The sequence below is a fragment of the Panthera uncia genome (assembly GCF_023721935.1).
Source record: "Panthera uncia isolate 11264 chromosome A3 unlocalized genomic scaffold, Puncia_PCG_1.0 HiC_scaffold_11, whole genome shotgun sequence".
NCBI classification, from domain to species: domain Eukaryota; kingdom Metazoa; phylum Chordata; class Mammalia; order Carnivora; family Felidae; genus Panthera; species Panthera uncia.
In genome coordinates, this window is record NW_026057578.1 from 87,979,198 (window position 1) to 88,001,920 (window position 22,723).

Consider the following 22,723-nt stretch of genomic DNA (forward strand, 5'->3'; position numbering starts at 1 on the left):
AGTGTTAGCATTGTAATGACCATCCGTTCAGGCACCTGAATATATGCATGTGCGTGTGTGCACAGCTGTGTCAGTTTTACACAGATGTGATCACAGTATATGTATGTGCTGTTCCATGACCCGCTTTTTGTAAGAATGCATGATGGACAGCTCTCTGTGTCACTGGATGTAGACTTACTTCAACATGTTGTAAGGCAGTATGTATGGCTCTGCCATCATTTATTTGACCACTTCCCCTGTGGATGGACAGTGAGTGTTTCCAGACTCCCCCTCTGTAAACCAGAGTGGGGGTCCATCCTTACCTCATCTTGGTGCGGTGGTGGAATAATCCCCTTGACGTCCCAGAGTAAGGACATTTATAGGTTTAGAGTGCTGCTTCTCTGGCTTACTTGGCAACACAGGGTTTTCACAATTTCTTTAGTCTTTGCCCACCTGAGTGGCAAATGTACGATCTCACTGTAATTTGTGTTTCTTTTATGACTAGAGAGGGTGAACGTCTTTTTCTCTTCTTTTTTTTGCCCATTTAAATTTTATCTTTGTGACTACCTGTATGTCCTTTTTTTTTTTTTTTTTTTTTTTAAAAAAAAAAGTAAACTGTTTGTTGACATTGGTAAGGTATCTATGTTAGGGAGAGGAACGCAGTTTCTATCATATCTCGTCCTTTGCTTTTTACTTTTGCTGTGTCGTTTATCACATTGGGTTTTAGGGAATGATGGGAAGCAGGGCCGGTGGTCAGTCAAACCCAGAAAGCCTGTGGGGTCCGCTCAGAGCAGGTCAAGTCTAAAGAGACATACATACTCTGGGAAGAAACACACTTGGTAGAGCATCACACCAAAGGGGAAACTGCAGATGAAAGCATGAACATGGTTGACTTCATAAAAATGTACAGTTTCTGTTCAATAATAAAACACCGTGATCAAAATTGAAAGGCCTGTACAAACTGGAAAACAGCATTTGTAACAAGTGACAAAGTGAATGATAACTTTCATAGACAAAGATTGCTTTACATAAATGATAAAAAAAAAATGAATAGTCTAGTATAAAAATGGGCAAGAGGCATAAAACTCACCAAAAAAAGAAGAGAGTTGTATTCAAATATACCCAAGGTTTGTTTTAATGAAGTATGATAAGAGAGGAAGACACACACAGGATTGTCAGGAGGGCCGAACTTTATACTCACAGAGCCCAAGAAGCATGTGCCCACCAGGCCACACAGGGAAGCACCAGGATTGGTCAGGAGGCAGAGGAGTGAGTGGTGAGAGTGTGGCCCAGCGCAGTTGTTGGAGATTTGGTGGGAAGGAGTGGGCAAGGCAGAGTTAAGTAAGCTGAGAACTGGAGAGTTTGAATAGTTTTTGGACTCTGGGCCATAGGGGTGGTCCCCAGTTGTCCTCCCTGGTCCTGGGTGATGGGGGGCAGGGGGAATATTTGCTTGGTGTGTGAGAGTTTGATAAAAAGAGAGAGTTAGGGGTGTGGGCCCTGGATTGGTCAGTTTGTATATCAGAGTGCACCTGAAGGGGGGTCATTTGCTATCTCTAGGAATTAGCTAGTCTTCGGGGAAGGACGTCCCTCCAGGGTCAAGGCCCCAACTGCCAGAACATCAAGAACACAGAAAATAAAATATAATCAACCCAAGAGTTAAAGAGTAAACCTGACAGAAAAAAAAAAAAAAAGATTAAGCCTTATTAGTAATCAGAGAAATGCGGACCAACGCGATACATTTTGATAATGAGCAAAATGTTTTTCAGAAGTTAGTGGCAAAATTATAAGCAAAAGTATAGGAAAATGGAAGCTCAGCTTCAGCCAGTATGAGTGAAAAATGTGATAATCATTTTGGAGGGCAGTTTGGAGGGCAGCAACGTATGGCTGTTTACTTCACAGCGTTTATTCTAAGGAATGACGTGTTTTAGAAGATTTAGCTTAAAAGTACTGTTTATGATAGGAAAAAATTAGAAACAAGTTTTAATAGTAATGAGGGATTAGTTAAATGAATACATTGATACGATAGAATAATATTATGCAAGTTCTTAAATCATACTGAAGGAGAATATTTAATGCATAAGAAAATATACTATCTTTTAAAAATGAAGTTACTATAAAACCGTATGGTAATGAAATAGGATCACATTATACAAAAACTGTGTGTATGTGTATATATGCATATATGATCAAAGTGTTTATAGTGATTATTTCTGGGTGGTGGGATTATGGAGATAATTATTATTTCCTTTTTGGTGGCCTAAATTTTCTACAACCAGCACATAATAGTTTTTAATAAAAAGTATTTTAAGAGCAAAAGGAGGCTGAGTGTTCAGGGCAAGGAGTGTAATGGTAGAAGGTCTGAGGCTCAGCAAGGTGATAAAGCACAGTGACAATAATATTCCACTGGCAGGCAGAGTATGGCCACTAGGCCTGACCCGGCCCCTTTCCAGCCATGCGACCTTGGGCCGGTCATCTCTTCTCCTCAGCCACATGAGGGTCCCAGGAGGCAAAGTGAATGGATGTCCTTTGAAGGTGTAGAGGAGATTCTAAGTGCTGGGGATACTGTTACTGCATGAACCAGGACAGCTGTGCTTTTAGACATTCTAGAAACCGTGGATGGCTGGTGTTGGGACTGTGTGGGGAAGGGTGGGCGGGTCATGCATGCAGATGCTCAGCCTCTTTCTCTGAGTGCCAGGCCCCCCCAACCCCATGTACCCTCCCTCTCTCTGCCCGGGGCAGGTCTGCACCCTGACCAAGGAAGACAATCGCTGCGTGGGCAAGATTCCCGAGGACGAGCAGCTGCACGTGCTCCCCCTGTACAAGATGTCCAACACAGACGAGTTTGGCAGTGAGGAGAACCAGAATGCCAAGGTGGGCAGCGGGGCCATCCAGGTGCTCACCGCCTTCCCCCGTGAGGTCCGGCGCCTGCCCGAGCCTGCCAAGTCCTGCCGCCAGCGGCAGCTGGAAGCCAGAAAGGCAGCAGCCGAGAAGAAGAAGGTTCAGAAAGAGAAGCTGAGTACTCCCGAGAAGATCAAACAGGAGGCCCTGGAGCTGGCCGGCATCTCCACTGACCCAGGTGTGTAGGGAGAGGGTGCCCACCAGAGGTGGCACGGGCGGGGCGGGGAGGGTTGTGGCCCTGGACAGCTCCTTCGCTGCCCCTCTTCCTGCTTCAAGATGGCACTCCAGACTAAAGTCCGGGGCCTCTCTCCGCCCCGTGGACCACACGTTACCTTGACTTTCAGCCGGCGCAGTATCCACGGCAGCCTCAGGACGCCTGAGTACCTGGGGGCGGGGGCGGGTGGCACCTGCGGAGCCAGCAGAAGAGGAGCTTGGCTTCTCCTCCAGCCTGCCTGAGCGTCTGCAGAGAATCCCACGGCCTCAGGCACGTGGTCTACAGTGGGGGCAGCTCTCATTTCCCCTGACCCTTGTCCTGCAGAGGCCAGCATGAGGGGGGTGGGGCTTCAGCGAGGACTTGTGGGGGTGTGCCAAGGAGGAGGAGAAGTGCTGTGTGGGCTCTGCCCCCGCTTTTCCCGGTGCTTCAGTGGGGCCGGGAAACCCCTAAGGGAACAGGGAGGTTGCACCCCTGGCCCCCTTGCCCAGGGCCTTTGCGGGCCGGGGTTCCCTCTGCTCCTTCTCCGTGTTGATTCCTGTGTTCCCCAGGCCTGGCTCTGAAGGGTGGACTTTCCCAGCAAGGCCTGAAGCCCTCCCTCAAAGTGGAGCCGCAGAACCACTTCAGCTCCTTCAAGTACAGCGGCAACGCAGTCGTGGAGAGCTACTCGGTGCTGGGCAACTGCCGGCCTTCCGACCCGTACAGCATGAACAGCGTGTACTCCTACCACTCCTACTATGCACAGCCCAGCCTGACCTCTGTCAACGGCTTCCACTCCAAGTATGCTCTTCCGTCATTCGGCTACTACGGCTTTCCATCCAGCAACCCCGTCTTCCCCTCGCAGTTCCTGGGTCCTAGCACCTGGGGACACAGTGGCAGCAGCAGCAGTTTTGAAAAGAAGCCAGACCTCCACGCTCTGCACAGCAGCCTGAGCCCGGCCTACGGTGGTGCTGAGTTTGCCGAGCTGCCTGGCCAGGCTGTTCCCACGGACACCCACCACCCCACTCCTCACCACCAGCAGCCTGCTTATCCAGGCCCCAAGGAGTATCTGCTTCCCAAGGCTCCCCAGATCCACCCAGCATCCAGGGACCCCTCTCCCTTTGCACAGAGTTCCAACTGCTACAACAGATCCATCAAGCAAGAGCCAGTAGACCCACTGGTCCAGGCCGAATCTATACCCAGAGACCCTGGTAAGATGAACAAAACACCTTTGCCCGAGGCTTCTCAGAACGGGGGACCCAACCACCTATGGGGACAGTACTCAGGAGGCCCAAGCATGTCCCCTAAGAGGACTAACAGTGTGGGTGGCAGCTGGGGTGTGTTCCATCCTGGGGAGAGCCCTGCGATCATCCCCGACAAGCTCAGCTCTTTTGGGGCTGGCTGCCTGACCCCTTCCCACTTCCCAGATGGCCAGTGGGGGTTGTTCCCTGGGGAGGGGCAGCAGCCAGCCCCCCAGCCTGGAGGACGGCTCCGAGGCAAACCGTGGAGCCCCTGCAAGTTTGGGAACACCTCGGCCTTGGCCGGGCCCGGCCTGACTGAGAAGCCTTGGGGGGTTGGGGCCGGGGATTTCAGCTCTGCCCTGAAAGGTGGTCCTGGCTTCCAAGACAAGTTGTGGAGCCCCTTGAAGGGAGAGGAGGGAAGGATTCCAACCCCGGGGGCGAGCCAGCTGGACAAAGCCTGGCAGTCCTTCGGCCTGCCCCTGGGCTCCAGTGAGAAGCTGTTTGGGGCCCTGAAGTCGGAGGAGAAGCTGTGGGATCCCTTCAGCCTGGAGGAGGGCGCTGCTGAGGACCCCCCTAACAAGGGGGCGGTGAAGGAGGAGAAGAACGGTGGGGCCGAGGAGGAGGAGGAGCTGTGGTCTGACAGCGAACACAACTTCCTGGACGAGAACATCGGCGGCGTGGCCGTGGCCCCTGCTCACGGCTCAATCCTCATCGAGTGTGCTCGGCGGGAGCTGCATGCCACCACGCCCCTCAAGAAACCCAACCGCTGCCACCCCACCCGCATCTCGCTGGTCTTCTACCAGCATAAGAACCTCAACCAGCCCAATCATGGGCTGGCCCTCTGGGAGGCCAAGATGAAGCAGCTGGCGGAGAGGGCCCGGGCGCGGCAGGAGGAGGCCGCCCGGCTGGGCCTGGGCCAGCAGGAGGCCAAGCTCTACGGGAAGAAGCGCAAATGGGGGGGCGCCATGGTTGCTGAGCCTCAGCATAAGGAGAAGAAGGGGACTGTCCCCACCCGGCAGGCACTGGCCGTGCCCACAGACTCAGCAGTCACCGTGTCCTCCTACGCCTACACGAAGGTCACTGGGCCCTACAGCCGCTGGATCTAGGTGCCAGGGTGCCAGGGAGCCAGCGTACCTCAGCGTCGGGCCCCGCCCGAGCTGCCTCTGTGGTGCTTTTGCCCTCACACCTGGGGGCGGGTTGGGGGTGCAGAAGTCTTTTTATCTATATATACATATATAGATATGCATATATATGTATTTATGGTCCAAACCTCAGAACTGACCCGCCCCTCCCTTTCCCCCACTTCCCCAGCACTTTGAAGAAACTACGGCTGTCGGGTGATTTTTTTCGTGATCTTAATATTTATATCTCCACGTTGGTTTTTTTTCCCTCCCTTGTTTGGGGGGGGGGGGTGGCTTTTATTTCCTCTTGTTTTTAAAACTTTATCCTTGTATATCACAATAATGGAAAGAAAGTTTATAGTGTCCTTTCACAAAGGAGTAGTTTTAAATTCCATTTAAAATGTGTATTTATTGGATTTTTTAAAAAGCGACAATAGTAATGGTAAAGGATCGGCAGGAAAGGCCAAAAGCGCTCCTTCCTGCCCAGTCTTGCTGGGCCCAGTGAGCCTGGCCCTCTTGGGAGCTGACAAGGTTCTCTCAGCCATCTGCCCCTCATGAGCCAAGTGCAGATTTGTAGCCACCCGGTCCATCCCTCCTGACAGATGCGCCTTCCCTTCAGGGGAGGGATCCCTCAGGACAGCTTCTGTCCTCTCCAGTAGGATGGGAGAATCTGTAGAAAAACAGCTGGAGTCCCTTTTCCAGTCACCGGCTTGGCATCGGGGACGGGGCGGGGGGCAGGTGCACCCCAGGCCAGGCACCTGAGATGCTGGTGTAGATTTCCCCAGAAACTAGGTTGGTAGTAGACAGCTTCAAGCTTGCTAGTCTCCACACTGAATCCTCTCTGTCCGTTATTTATCAAGTCACATGATGTCATGGTTCCCTAGGCAGCACCTCCTGATGGAGCTGGAGTTGAGAGGCTCTTAGGAGCCATTTCCACCGGGGTTGACAAGCCAATGAATACTGGGCTGAAGGAATTTGTCTTAGTGGCAGTCTTTCCTAAAATGCCCGAGAGTCTATGCTGATCCTGAAAAAGGGCTACTGTATCTCTAAAAACAAGAAGTTGAACCCAAGCTGTGAAAAGCCAGCATTGTGCCGTCCCTCCGTGCACAGTGCTGTGCAGAGCCTGGTGCTGTAGTATTGTGCTGGGACTTGCTTGACTCTTGGGCAGGTCACATCCTGCGGGAGCTCAGCACACCAGTGTAACGGCAGTTGACGCATCTCTCTCTATTCCTAGATTTCCATGTTGGACAATGGTGCAGGCCTCACGCCCAAGCCGGCCCCCGCCATGCTACCATTGGTGGGGGTGGGCTTACACTTACCAATTTTAAAATGCAGGAGTCAAACGTTTTCAGCAGGTAGCTATGATTGTCCTCCCTAATTGGTGCCATTTCTCTATTTGATCATTTTCTCCTTTCCTTCCTTCCCTCTCCACCCACTTGAACTCGCCCGTTCTAAAATTCTGGTGCATTTGTTCAGTTCTTTGAAATGAGAATGTGGTGCTTACTTTTTGCAACTTTGTTGAGAGAGGCTGGGCCTAACTGGTGGAAGCAACATTTGTCCACAGCAAGTCAGACTTCCTGGAGTGTTTGTTTTTCCTGTGGTATTAGCAAAGTTCCTATGAAGCTACCCATGTGGATGTGTGTGGTGAACGGGAGGTTTCATCAGGACACACAGAGGGGATCATGGCCACACAGTGAAATGACAACCAAGCCCTGAGATAAATGTCAGATATTTATTGAGCAGTTTTTTTTTTTTTCAGATGTGGGTCTTTGTAAAACGAGTTTAACAATCAGATGACGATGCTAAAGGCAAGTCCCTGAGCTTCCAGGTGCCTTGTGTAAGAGCTGAGAACCGACCCGCTGGCTGTTCGCTGTAACTGTTCAGAAGCACTGGCGGAGAGTCGCTGTAAGATGTCCTGAGCATTTATGTGGTCTGGTTTTAATTGTAAATAGTGAAAGATTTTTTTAAGCACTTTTGCCTAGATTTAAACAGCAACTTGAAAAAAAAAAAAGTATGTTTTAACATGTAATTGTGGGAGAAATTGTAAATAGTAGCTGAATATTTAACGTGCTTTGTCTATCCTTCACTTTTACCATATTCTGTAAAGTTGCATTTATTTTACAGGACAAAAATGAAATATTATTGCTTTTGAAATAAATACCCAAGAGCTTATCAGGATTTAGAATTATTCAGAACTCAGATTTATAGGAAAACCTCTGACCTTCAGTGTGACAAGCTAAAGGAAGCAGAGTCTTTAATAAGCATGCTAATTTTCTAGTTTTGAGGAAAAGTTGGGTCCTTTAAATGCTATTTTGCTTATCGCATCCGTACTTTTATGCAGGTCTCATTTGACTCCGTGCTTAGGTAGATGCGGGGGTGCCTTGAAAACTTCATTTTAAATGATCTTAAGCAAGAAATACAATATTTTACGAAACATTTGGAGAATGTGACCGTCTGTATGACCCGGGAAAGCCCCAGGTTGGCTGTTGGTTTGGAAGGTCCCGAGTGTAACCCAGGTGATTCTGATCCTTGGCATGTGTGAATCTTCCTGATGTATGTTAAATATACTCTTCCCCTCGTCACCCTTTGATAGCAAAGCCATTAGATGAAAGGAGAAACCAATACAAGCTAAAAGCATGTGATGTCTGTCCCCGCAGCCCCAACAGCCTTTGGTTCATAAATTCCTAGACTAGCAAATAGGCTGCTGAGAGGTGAGTCAAGAGGCAGTCTCCATTGGATGTTCCCATTCCCCTCAGAATGGTGTTTCAGAAATTAGGTGGTGCTGTTGCTATGCTCGAGCCCATGCTGATTTTTACACACTACATGTATAACCTACCTCAAATCTCAGTCATTAAAATTAGCATGCTTTAGACGTATATTTAAAAAGTAACTATGCACAGCTCTTTATCCCCCCCTTGCTGCTGAAGGTTTCTTAAAGAGAAAAATCAAATTTTTATTTTTTACTGGCACTATCATTTTTTAAGTCCTAAAGATGATTAACAGACGTTTTTATCATGAGAAGAAAAATAAAGCCATTGCAACTAAAGAACCTAACAGCATGACCAAGTTTTAGAGTTAATATTATAGCAATGAGAAATGATGGAGTCCTCATCTCCCCAGTGTGCCCTGTCCACAGATGCCATCCACATGCAGTGCGAATATTTGGTTCCTCTTTCGTTTTGTTTCCCCCTGCCTTTTGCATGCAAGGGAAGTGCTTGCAAAGTTCTGTGCTAAGAGATTTTTAAAATAATCGCTTTGCGGCAGGTTCTCACAAAATAACTGGTGCTAGCTCAAGAAACCGTTATCTAACCATCAGAGATCTTGACTAAAGTTGTTTCATGGATTTTTGAGGTTTTGTTGTTTTTGCTGTCATTGTAGTTTGTTTCTTGGCAGGGCCTGAGTTTCCCACACGCTGGCTTCGTGGGTCCGGCTTTCCCTCTCACCGAGGTGACCATGGTGTGCATGGAAAGAGATCATACCCTGCCCCCTCTTGGTCCTTCCACCAGACTCTTTTGGAAACAGGAGTTTGCAGAGCAAGGGATTTTTAAAGTGCTAAAGCAAGGGCAGAAGTAGCAGAGCCTAAGTGCTCTGCACCGAACAGCAGTAGGCGTGAGGCGTGAGGATGGTTGATGATCAGTAGGATGGTAACCTGATTTCATGGAGAGAAATCCAGCCAGACTTTGTAACGTTTAACCACCGCCAGATCTCAAACCAAGGCAATGCTGGTGGAAAATTTAAGTGATGTCCCTGACGTGCCTCAACCAATCTCTTTCCTGTTGTTACTGAAGTGTGTTTTATGGACTAGGAAGCATTTTTATGAATTGACATAGTCTAAATAAAATGGTGCTATGGTGTTTTAATGTGACTGTCCCTGATCCTGTCCTGCTGAGGTGCTATCAAGGTTCTGAAACCACAACCAACCAAAAACAAGGTGGGCTCCAGTCTCTCTTGGCTTCCCCCCCCCCCCGCCCCCCCCTTTGGTGCTGTCTCCTTAGACCTCTGTTTATCGTGCTAAAACCTGCTCTGAGCAGTTTTTCTGTTTTTAGTACTCTTCCCTTGGTGGCCAAAACCTGAAAGGCAAGTTCCGAAGACAGCCAGCTCCCTAACTGTACTGGGAGTGGGCCTTCCTGGCTTGGCAGGTGCTCTGGTTACACATCTGTCCCCTCAGGCCTAATGAGAAAGGAAAGGTGAAGGGCTTTTTTTTTTCTTCCATTTTTGAGGAAGGGGAGTCTGGGACTCCTGCCTCTTCTGAAATGGCAGGCATTCTCATTGCCAAGGACACACATTTTCCACCTGCAGGGTGCCAAGCAGACACCTTTGAGGACCTCCAAGGCACTCATATACCGAGGCGTTCCGAGCAGGCCTCCTTCCTCCCCTGGCACTGGCCCCGCCGTGGTGGGCAGTGGGCTTGTTGCTTTGCTCTTCACGGCCCCTGCCCCAGCATTGCTTCTGCCCGTCACTGGTAACCTTTCAGTGTTGCTTCTGCCTGTCACTGGTAACCCCTCACGTTCGAACTAAAGGAAGGAGATTTCTTTGCTCACTTGACGCCACTGAGGCTGCTTTTTAGTTGGTGCTACTCTAAATTTCCTCTCGGGTCCACAAAAGTTGATGTTTTGAAAACCGGAAGCTCCATTTTATGTCATCCACTGTCACAATTTTTTTAAATACCTCAAAAACAGGACATTGTGACAACTTCAGTAGATTCCTTGAAGGTCTGATACCTGCAGGTTGTCCATCTGATGACTTACTTGACCTTGAAGAATCTGGGGTCATTTTATTTTTCATTCTTCAGCAGTTGAAATGGCAGACTATCTAAAGGAAGGGGTGGGGTTGACTTATTTCATTCTCTTTGTAAGTTTTGCTTTTGAATAAAATGTGAATCTCCTATGCCCATCTCATTGAGCTTTTTCAGGCGTTGTTGTCATTTGAAATCACTTCCTCAAAACTTACTTTATTAGCCAGCTGCATCTGTTGTAGTACATGGCCAACTTCGACATACCCTGGACCAAAATTGTTTTTGAGGTGCATATCCCAGCATAGGTTATACGGCCCCACACCCACACGTGCGCAGAGTGTTTCCATGTGAGACCCTGTCCTGGCATTCCTAGCCCTTCCTCCCGCAGAGCTGCAGACAAGAGCAGAGCAATAGGCTTCTCCCCTGAGCAGAGGCTGCGGCATAGAAATGCAAGGTCTAAAGTTGCTTTTTGCCTAAGAATCTGAATGATTTGGCCTACTTCCTCATTCGCTTCTATTCTGATATCAGGGATGCTTTTTGTAGTGGTATCATTTGCGCTCTTTTCTCATTTTGACTACCCGTCGTCATTCAGGGATAACTCATCACTATTCACATGGGGATTTAAAAAATACTATTTGGCTCCTTTGAACATCCAAATCTTGATTCCAGTGCTTTTTGTTGGTTTATTTTTTTGAGGGGAAAAAGGAGGAGAAAAACAGGAGTGGTGTCATTTCTTTTTCGCATATTCTAATTATAAAAAACAAATAAGGGCAGGTCATAATTGTGGCATATTAATGCATTAGACTTAACCTAGAATCCCTGTAGCTTTTTGATGTGTTTTATTTCTTCTCTCTTTGAATTCCTGTTTGGTTACTTGGCTTCCAATGGAGGTGAACTTAACAACCATACTTGAATATTCCGTCTTGACTTTGTAACTGTGGCTACTTGAAATGAAGTTTATCTGGGGTTGATGGATGAATGGTAGATTTTTGCAATGTCTCAAGGCAATAGGATGTGTATTATTAAACTGTAGATATTCTTAGTACAGTAAATTTATGCTGATAATTTTATTTTGTATAATTTTTACCTTTCTGTTAATATTTTTTCCTCCCACTTTATTGGTTTGCCTCCTGAGCTACCCCTCCTTACCCTCCCTTCTCCCCCAGTGTTTCAGTAAATTTAATTTAGGGTGCCTAGAAATTGCAAGTATGTATCCTTTTTTGATTTGTATTTTATTATAATTTACACAAACAACTGGGTTTGTGAACTGTATTACTCCTGGTATCTTTAAAATATTGTGGGTGTTTTAATAAATTTTATATTTATTTTTTGCACTCAAATTCAGAGTGGATCCTTTTTTCCCCTCACCTCAAACCAGGCCCAGATTGTGGTATGTGAGATACCCTATAATCCCACCCTCCCACTGTAGGTTGTAGATGCACCAACGAAGGCCTCACTAACAGCAGCAGTAGGGCCTGTCCTTGTCACCACCGGCATAATGTTCAAAGGCCATGAGCTTTTAGAGCTGCATAGAAAGGGACAAGATAGAGATGGCCTTTTTCTCATCTGTGTTTCTGTTTTTCCCCCTTTTATTCAACTTGGAGACTCCTCCCACACTGATTAAAATTGTTCACTTCTGATGTAATATTTGCTAAAGGATGGCTGATTACTGCTTCATTCTGATGGTCCTAAGCACCAGCTCTAGTAGGGAGAGCCAAATATGGCTGTCCTTGGGGAGAGGAGCATTCCCATAAGGTCCCATGCCTGGGGCTACCTCTTTTAATTCAGATTGCCAATCTGCTGCTACAAAAGTGGTTCTAAGAGTAAGTGGTAAGTCGATGGCAATACAGGCCTACCTCAAGAAGCAAGAAAAATCTCAAACAACCTAACCTTATATCTGAAGGAGCTAGAAAAAGAAAACTGAAGACCAACAGAAGGAAGGAAATAAAGATTAGGGCAGAAAGAAATCATATAGAAACTAAAAACAAACAAACAAACAAAAAACAATGAAACAGATCATTGAAACCAGGAGCTGGTTCTTTGAAAAGATGAACAAAATTGATAAACCTCTAGCCAGATTCATCAAATAAAATCGCTAATGAAAGTGGAAAAATACCACCACAGAAATACAAACAATTGTAACAGAATATTATGAAAATCTATATACAAACAATTTGGACAACTTCAAAGAACTAGATAAATTCCTAGAAACATGTAATCTACCAAATATAGAAAAGCAGAAAATTTGAACAGAGCAATTACCAGCAATGAAATTGAATCAATAAAAAAAACTCCGAACACACAAAAGTCCAGGGCCAGATGGTTTCATGGGAGAAGTCTACCAAACATTTAAAGAGTTAATATCATTTCTTCTCAAACTATTCCAAAAATAGAAGAGAACAGAATAAATAGAAAATTCATTCTGTGAGGCCAGTATCATCCTGATACCAACACCAGAAGACCCCACCCAAAAAAAGAGAACAGGCCAATATCTCATGAACACAGGTGTAAAAATCCTCACCAAATATTAGCAAAACAAACCCAACAATACATTTAAAAAACTGTACACCACAATCGAGTGGGATTTATTCCCAGGATGCCAGGGCAGTTCAACATTTGCAAAACAATGTGCTATATCAACAAGAGAAAGGGTGAAAACCCTATGATCATTTCAGTTGATGGAGAAAAAGCATTTGACAGTGTACATCATCCGTTCATCCAAACCCTCTGCAAAGTAGGTCTAGAGGGAACACACAGGCCATATATGAAGAACCCACAGCAAACAACATACTCAATGGTGAAAAACGGAGGTTTTCCCCCCTAAGGTCAGGAACAACACACTCTCACCACTTTTATTCAACATAGTACTAGAAGTCCTAACCACAATGATTAGACAACATTAAGAAAGAAAAGGCATCCAAATTGATAAGAAGCAAAATTCTTACTGTTTGCAAATGATGTGATCCAGTGTATAAAAAACCCTAAAGACTCCACCAAAAAAACTACTAGAACTGATCGGTGAATTCAGTAAGGTCACAGGATACAAAATCAATATACAGAAATCCATTGCATTTCAATACACTAATAATGAAGCAGCAGAAAGAGAAATGAAGAAAACAATCCCATTTACAATTGCACCAAAAAATAATAAAATAGAAATAAACTTAATCAGAGAATTAAACACTAATGAAAGAAATTCAGGAGGATGCAAAGAAATGGAAAGCCATTCCATGCTCGTGGGTTGGAAGAACAAATACTGTTAAAATGTCTATACTACCTAAGTAATTTTCAGGTTTAATGCAATCCCTATCAAAATACCAACAGCATTTTTCACAGAACTAGAACAGAAAATCTTAAAATTTATATGGAACTACAAAAGATTTTGAACAGCCAAAGCAATCTTGAAAAAGAGAAACAAAACTGGATGTATCACAATCCCAGATTTCAAGTTATATCACAAAGCTGAAGTAATCAAAACAGGATGGTACTGGCATCAAAATAGACACACAGATCAATGGAATACAATAGAAAACCTAGATATAAACCCACAATTATACAGCCAATTAATCTTCAACAAAAGGCAAAATATGCAATGGGAAGAAGTTTCTTCAACAAATGGTATTGGGAAAACTGGATAGCTACATGCAAAAGAATGAAACTGGACTACTTTCTTACACCATACACAAAAAATAAACTCAAAATGGATTAAGGACCTAATCTGAAACAAACAAAAATCCTAGAAGAGAGCACAGGTCGTAATTTCTCTGATATCAGCTGTAGCAACATTTCCCTAGATAGGTCTCTTGAGGCGAGGGAAACAGAAACAAAAGTAAACTACTGGGATTACATCAAAATAAAATGCTTCTGCATAGTGAAGGAAGCAATCAACAAAACTAAAAGGCAACCGATGGAATGGGAGAAGATATTTGCAAATGACATATCCTATAAGGGATTAGTATCCAAACTATATAAGTAACTGATACAACTCAACACCAAAAAAACAATCCAATTAAAAATTGGTCAGAAGACATAAATAGACATTTCTCCAAAGAAGACATACAGATGGCCAACAGATACCATGAAAGGATGCTCAACATCACTCTTGATCAGAGAAATGCAAATCAAAACCTCAATGAGATGTCACCTCACACCTGTCAGAATGGCTAAAGTCAAGAAGACAAGAAACAATAAGTGTTTGCAAGGATGTGGATAGAAGGGAGCCTTTGTACACTGTCAGTGGAAATGCAAACTGGTACAGCCTCTGTGGAAAACAGTATGGGGCTTCCTCAAAAATTAAAAATAGAATTACCATATGATCCAACAATTCCACTACTCAGTATTTACCCAAAGAATACAAAAAAAAAAAAAAAAAAAAAAACCACCACAAAACAGTCATTTGAAAGGATATATGCACCCTATGTTTATTGCAGCATTTTTAAACAATAGCCAAATTATGGAAGTAGCCCAAGTGTCCATCAACTGATGAATGGATAAAGAAGAGGTGGTGTGGTATACACACACACACACACACACACACACACACACACTGGAATATTAGCTGTAGAAAAGAATGAAATCTTGCCATTTGCAACAACAAGGATGGAGCTAGAAAGTAGAATGCTAAGTGAAATAAGTCAGAGAAAGACAAATACGATATGATTTCACTCATGTGGAATTTAAGAAAAAAAACACCAAAGGAAAAAAAATGAGACAAATCAAGAAACACTCTTAATTTTAGAGAACAGATTGATGGTTACTAGAAGGCATTTATCATGATGACAAAAGGATAGATGGATGGATGGGTCGGTTGGTGGGTAGGTAGGTAGGTAGATGATAGTTAGATAGATACATAGATAGATAGCCAGCCAGCCAATCCTGGTGGTGGCTGATCCGTGAAAAAAGGTGAAACTGTGAATTGGGGAAAGGAAAAGAGAGAAGGGTAAATGGAAGAGAATCCCCTTCTGCTTGAAACATGTAACTGAAATTCAGAGTCTCAGACTGACAACCAAGCCAGCAGTCCATAAAGACCTGAGCATTCTTTCTAGTGGATGCTAACATCCTGTTAGGTCACCAGATAGGAAAGCTGCTCTCCAAGGGCATCTGGATGAAAGCCCATAATCATAACAGGCTGCCAGAAGATAGGCTCATATGGTTTTCCTCTCCATTTTCTTTCACTTGCAAATGAACCCTCTGGAAATGCCTGAGCACACAAGGCCCTCTGGGGATCCTCATACACATTTGCATGTTTTACAAAAGCAAGATCACCCTGTGTTTGGTAACCTGCTTCTTTCCACTTGACAGTTTGGGTTTGAAAGAGAACTAGTCCTGTCCCGTCCCAAGCCATTGTCATATTGGCTGCATTTGTAGGGCCTGAGGAGAGGGCTGGGAGATTCCTGCCTTAGCAGGGTCTGGCTGACTCCAGGGTAAGTATAATTATGCTTTCATCTCTTCTTATACAATTAGAAGACAGAAGTTTCTAAAAATTACCTGAAATCCCACTGTAAGAAAACCACACATTGGTTGCAAACATCTTGAGTATGTAAATATACATATATATACATATATTTTGAAAGAATAATGCAATAATACTGTTGTAATCTTTTTTCACTTAATATATCTTTAAGCATCAGTACTGCAGAACCACATCATTTAGAGTTGCTGTCAGAAGGTGGAGGAGGGTCAGTAAACTATCCTCCAGACTAAGAAGGCACTCAAAAAACAAAGCAAGCCCCTCCATACCATTTACACAGAGTTTATTCAGGGTAACTTACTGACAGTGGGGATTGGGCAGATGGACAGTCCACACACTACACAGCTATTCTGTGCCCTATCTGGACCTTAACACACAGCTTGTATAAAACAAGGGGATCACTGTGGTGAGGTCAAAGGGTAATTACCTAAAGTAGATACTCCAGAAGGAAAGCTTCCAAATTCATTCTTTGAGGCCAGCATTACCCTGATACCAAAACCAGAGAAAGACACTACAAAAACAACAACAAAAACACAGGCCAATATTTCTGATGAACATGGATGCAAAAATCCTTAACAAAATATTAGCAAGCTAAAACCAACAATACATTAAAAAAATTGTACACCACGATCAAGTGGGATTTATTCCCAGGATGCAAGGGTGGTGATTCAATATTTGCAAAACAATGAATGTGATATATGTCAACAAGAGAAGAAATAAAAACCATATGATCGTTTCAACTGATGCAGAAAAGCATTCAACAGGGGCACCTGAGTGGCTCAGTTGGTTGAGTGTCCGACTTCAGCTTAGGTCACGATCTCATGGTTTGTGAGTTCAAGTCCCACAGCACTGAACCAGCTTTGGATCCTCTGTCCCCCTCTCTCTGCCCCTTCCCTGCTGGCTATCTCTCAAAAATAAACATTTTGTTTTAAAAAAAAAAAAAAACCCACAAGATTTATGTGTGTCAAGCATTGACACAGGGATATTTTTTTAAAAAAGAAAGAAAAAGCATTCAACAGTGTACAACATCCATTCATGATTAAAAAAAAAAAAAACCCTCTGCAAACTAGGTCTAGAGGGAACATACCTCAACATAATAAAGGCCATATGCAGACATCATTCTCAATGGTGAAAATCTGAGAGCTTTTCCCCCTAAGGTCAGGAACAAGACAAGGTGTCCACCCTCACCACTTTTATTCAACATAGTACTAGAAGTCCTAACCACAATGATTAGACAACATTAAGAAAGAAAAGGCATCCAAATTGGTAAGGAAGAAGTAAATCTCTCACTGTTGCAGATGACATGAGCCTATGTATAGAAAACCCTAATGACTCCACCAAAAACTACTAGAACTGATCAGTGAATTCAGTACGGTCACAGGATACAAAACCAATATACAGAAATCCATTGCATTTCAATACACTAATAATGAAGCAGCAGAAAGAGAAATGAAGAAAACAATTCCATTTACAATTGTACCAAAAAACAATAAAATACCTAGGAATAAACTTAACCAAGGAGGTGAAAGACCTGTACTCTGAAAATTATAAAATGTTGATGAAAGAAACTGAAGATGATGCAAACAAATGGAAAGGCATTCCATATTCATGGATTGGGAGAACAGATATTGTTAAAATGTCCATACTACCCAAATTTTCAGATTTAATGCAATCCCTATCAAAATACCAACAGCGTTTTTCACAAAATTAGAACAAATAATCCTAAAATTTGTATGGAACCACAAAATACCCCAAGTAGCCAAAGCAATCTTGAAAAAGAAAAACAAAATGAGGTATCACAATCCTGATTTCAACTGTATCACAAAGCTGAAATAATCAAAACAGTATGGTACTGGTGTAAAAATAGACACATAGATCAATGGAATACAATAGAAAATCCATATATAAACCTAAGATTATATGGTCAATTAATCTTTGACAAAGCAGGAATGAATATACAATGGGAAAAAGTATCTTCAACAAATGATGTTGGGAAAACTGGACAGCTACATGCAGAAGAATGAAACTGGACCACTTTCTTACACCATACACAACAAATAAACTCAAGATGGATTAAGGATCTAAATGTGAGATCTGAAACCATGAAAGTCCTAGAAGAGAGTACAGGTAGTAACTTATCTGACACTGGTCATATCAGCATTTTTCTAGATAGGTCTCCTAAGGCAAGGGAAATAAAAGCAAAAATAGACTATTGGCACTACATCAAAATAAAAAGCTTCTGCACAGTGAAGAATCACAAGAAGCTGCACAATAAACAAAACTAAAAAGCAACCTACTGAACGGGACAAGATACTTGCAAATGATATATCCCATAAGGAGTTAGTATCCAAAATATATAAAGAACTGATACAGCTCAATACCAAAAAAACCAATAATCCAATTTAAAAATGGGCAGAAGAGGTGCTTGGGTGGCTCAGTTGGTTAAGCAGCCGACTCTTGATCTCAGCATGGTGAGTTCAAGCCCTGCACTGGGCCCCATGCTGGGTGTGAAGCCTACTTAAAAAAAAAAAATGAGCAAAAGACATAAACAGACAATTGTCCAAAGAAGACATCCAGATGGCCAACAGACACATGAAAAGATGTTCAACATCACTCATCATCAGGGATATGAAAATCAAAACCACAATGAGCTATCACTTCACATCTATCAGAATGGATAAAATAAAAAACACAAGAAACAACAGGCATTGGTGAGGATGTGGAGAAAAAGGAACCCTCATGCACTGTTGGTGGGAATGAAAACTGGTGCAGGCACTCTGGAAAACAGTTTGGAGGTTCCTCAAGAGATTAAAAATAAAGCTGCCATATGATCCAGTAATCACACTACTAAATACAAAAATACTAATCTGAAAGGGTATATATGCACCCCTATGTTTATTGCAGCATAATTTACAATAGCCAAATTACAGAAGTAGATTGTGTCCATCAACAGAAGAATGGATTAAAAAGATGTGATATATATCTGTGTGTGTGCATACATATCACATCTTTATACACACACACAGAGGAATATTATTAAGCCATAAAAAAGGATGAAATCTTGCCATTTGCAACAATAGGGATAGATCTACAGAGTATAATACTAAGTGAATTAATGCAGAAGAAGATAAATACCACATGATTTCACTCATAAATGGAATTTAAGAAATAAAATGAGCAAAGGAATATAAAAGAGACAAACAAAATGGCTCTTAGCCATGGAGAACAAAGAGATGTTTACCAGAGGGGAGGTGGGTGGGAACGGGAATGGTTGAAATAGATGAAGGGGATTAAGAGCACCTTATCTTGGGGCGCCTGTGTGGCTTGGTCGGTTAAGCGTCCAACTTTGGCTCAGGTCATGATCTCACGGTCCGTGAGTTCAAGCCCCGCGTCGGGCTCTGTGTTGACAGCTCAGAGCCTGGAGCCTGTTTCAGATTCTGTGTCTCCCTCTCTCTCTGCCCCTCCCCTGTTCATGCTCTCTCTGTCTCAAAAATAAAAATAACGTTAAAAAATTAAAAAAAAAAAAAGAGTACCTTATCTTGATGAGTAATGAGCAACAGAATTGCTGAATCACTACACTGTACACCTGAAACCAATTTAACACTGTATGTTTATTGCAATTAAAATAAAATAAAATAAAACAAAACAATATAAGATAAATAGAGACACTCCCAAGAGGATCATCTCAGTCCTTCCTATGGCCTATAGGCTTTACTTCTGAGCCCTCATAAAGCCGCCAGGCCTCAACTGTGACACCAATCTGATGATTTCCGAAACCGTGTCTAGCTCTGACCTCCCTCATGAGTTCAGGCTGTTGGGTAGCTTTGGGTAGCTGTTTTGCAGGGCCAATGCCTTAACACACTAAAAACTGAGTCTCAACTCTCTGCCATATTTTCCTTTGGCTGTTGATGGTCCCATCATTCTCCTGGTCATATCCTGACACCTACCAAGTCTGGATTTTACCTCCTCAGTATCTTCAATCCTGCTCCTCCTTGCCAATATTATTAGCAGCTCACACATTGCAGTTGCACAGGGTGTGCACTGCACAAGTCTGGGAGGCACCATTCATATGGACTACCACCTGGGCATTTGATCATTGGCATAGACTCCTCTCCACCACAGGCAAGGGCATGCTGGAAGAGGACCACAGCAGGGCCTTCTAAAGCTGGTGACCCAGGGAAGAGGGCCTCATGACTTGGTCTAAACATGAGACCTTTCAGAAGATTAAGTGTCTTGCCCAAGACCATCCAGCTAGGAAGTAGCAAAACCCGGACTCTAACCCAGGTGTGTCTGACACCAAAGCCTGTGCCCTATCCAACCATACCCCTGCTTCTTCTGCGCCTTAGGAGCCATGTACCCAACGGATACACAGTGTTCTCACTGGCAGGAACCTACCCCTGAGCAGAATTTAAGGCATGGCCAGCAGCCTGGGGGTCTGCGGGCACAAGAGGCACAGCTTGCAACAAGGTGGCTCTATGGGAAGATTTGTGCTCTCACGCTTTTTAACAAGTGTTGATCTTTGAAAGCCTGCTGTCTAGCCTCCATTTCATCTCTCTGCCCACCTCACCAAACCCAATCTTACCCAGATAATCTTCCTAAAAACCAAATCAGATGATACTATCTCCCTGTAATACTCCTCAATGCTCCCCGTTTGGTACAGCTCTCAGGATAAAGTGCAGCATCCTGACCTTGTCACAGAGTGCTGTGGAATCGGGCTCAGCTCACATCTCTGGGCCACTGTAGTCCACGTGGGGCCTTTCATTACCCCATGATCTCCTCAGTGCCTCCCAGGGGCTCCTTAAATATGAAGGGGCTTTCAGACTAATGGTAGTCCAAGTAATACCACCGAGAGTTCATTCCTTTTAAAATCTATTAAAATATTTACGTAAACTATAAAATTACTCCAAATAAATTATCAACAAGAACAAAAAGATCAGCAAAATTTTACTCAAAAAGTATGAATGAACAGTGAGGCAAGTTATCTGAAACCAAAGAAAAACTTTCACTGCACAAAGAACAACAAACATTAAGAATTCAGGCTAGTGATGAGTCGTTTGCAAGCAATATAAAAGGGTAGACAGTGATTGCAGTCTATTTCCAAAAAAGATTAAAAAGAATATCCCAGCTACTCAACAAAATCAAGATGACTAGATAATGAACCAAATAGCATCTAGGCTGAAAGCATAATGATGTACAGAGAACAGAATAACCACAGTAGATCCACAATGGCTATTTAAGGTGAAGGAATACACAGGAAGAGGCATGAGGCCATACAAGACCATGAGAATATGGCACTGAAGTGCCTCCCGGGAATACCGCGAGTTCCCAGTTAAAGGACACAGAATAACTGGTTCTGAATCAGCAATCAAAGGTCTCTGGGAACAGAAGTATTCTGAACGAGGTCAGATGAGAGCTGATACCTCCAAGGCTCATTCCACCAAGAAGGGAGAGTCCTGGAAATTAACTTTCTCCTAATCACCTGGAGACATATTTCTGCAAAGACGTTTCGACTCTTCGGCATGTTCGCATTTGGAACCCAGAGCAAAAGCTGCTGCCCCACATCTCAGAGCCGCTCACTCCACAGCTGGCACTCGGCACCTTGCTCTTGGCAGCTGCTGTGCCAGGTGCTGTGCACCTGTGACCAGGTCCACACAGCCGGGCGGTTATATTTTGAGTATATTTGAATAGTAATATTTAATATTAATATTAATATTTTAACATCTAGGTGCTAGTCAACAGCTAGTGTACCCTCATTGCTCTTCTTTTCGGGAGTTTCCTAGCTGTTCTTGCATGTTTTTTGTTCTTTATGAACTTTGGAATGAACTCGCCTAGTGCCAGGAAACAAAAATACTTGTTGATACTTGTATTTGACTCACATTAAATTTATAAGTTACTTAGAACTGATGTTTTTGGGACGCCTGGGTGGCTCAGTTGGTTAAGCGACCGACTCTTGATTTTGGCTCAGGTCATGATCTCACAGTTCATTAGATTGAGCCCTGCTCTGGGCTCTGCACTGAAAAGTTCAGAGAACTGCTTTGGATTCTCTCTCTCGCTCGCTCTCTCTCTCTCTCTCTCCGTCCCTCTCTCTCTGCGCCTCCCCCACCCATGTGTGCTTTCTTACTCTCAAAACAAGTAAATAAAAAAAAAAACTGACATGTTTATACAGTTGAGTCCTTCTATTCAAGAACAAGGTTACATTTTCCATTTGTCCAAGTCTGCTTCCTGGTCATTTACAAATTAAAGCACACAAGGTGCAGGGCTGGTGTGCAGGTGAGGAGTGAGGGGGCAGGGGGCTGAGGATACCCGGAAGGGAGCAGCTACATGATGCACGAGGAGGGGGTGGGATGGGTGTGGCCAGGGAGGGACCCACCGTAGCTGTCCCCCCCCGGGAGCACCCCTTCTCACCCCCTGCACCTGGAGAGGGGGACCGCGGGATCAGTTTGACTCAGAAAACCACACACAGTGGGAAACTGGTATTCTTGAGAAACACATCACATTTGTCAGGGAAGGGACAGAGATTAACCTCAGCTATACAGAGCAACTCAGGATCTTTTGAACAAATACCAACACAAAAGAAGTCGAAGGAGGAAGAAGAATGCAGGCATACATCATGTTTACACCCTGTGAGCATACTGAGTGGTCACGCCGGGCAGCACTAACCCAACTGCCAGAACTTGATCTCACAGATCACTGTAGAGTTAGCAGGCTATGTTCAAGACCTGCACGGGCGTGGAAATTGCACTTCCACGATGCACAGAAGACACATACTTGCTGGAAGAAACCTAAGTCAAGTAAAAGATGATTTGAGCAAGACTGTAAAAGGACTGGCAGAGCACAGCAATGTTTTGAGAAAACGACGCCGACAGGAATGTTTTTAAAAGTAGATGGAGAAAAGGCACACCAACAAGCTCAAAAGCGTCGCCAACGGCAGAGGACAAAGAAGAATCCTCATCAATTCTGAGAAATTCTACCATGAGCTGCGTGAATATTACCATCCTCCTATTTCCAACATCTTGCAGAAAATACAAGAGACGGATGCAAGAAGGATGGTGAGAACTGGAGAATCACTGAAGACATGCAGAGATTGAT

At 44.0% G+C, this 22,723-nt stretch overlaps 1 protein-coding gene across 1 annotated transcript in view; it reads left to right on the forward strand.

Annotated features, from left to right (window-relative positions):
* Positions 1 to 11,070, forward strand: part of TET3 (tet methylcytosine dioxygenase 3) — a 104,176-nt gene extending 93,106 nt beyond the window's left edge. The window contains exons 11-12 of the mRNA XM_049651727.1: positions 2,719 to 3,055; positions 3,640 to 11,070. Coding sequence (XP_049507684.1) covers positions 2,719 to 3,055; positions 3,640 to 5,414 — 2,112 coding nt within the window. The 3' untranslated portion in view covers positions 5,415 to 11,070. The remainder of the gene's footprint in view (positions 1 to 2,718; positions 3,056 to 3,639) is intronic.
* The last annotated feature ends 11,653 nt before the right edge of the window (positions 11,071 to 22,723 follow it).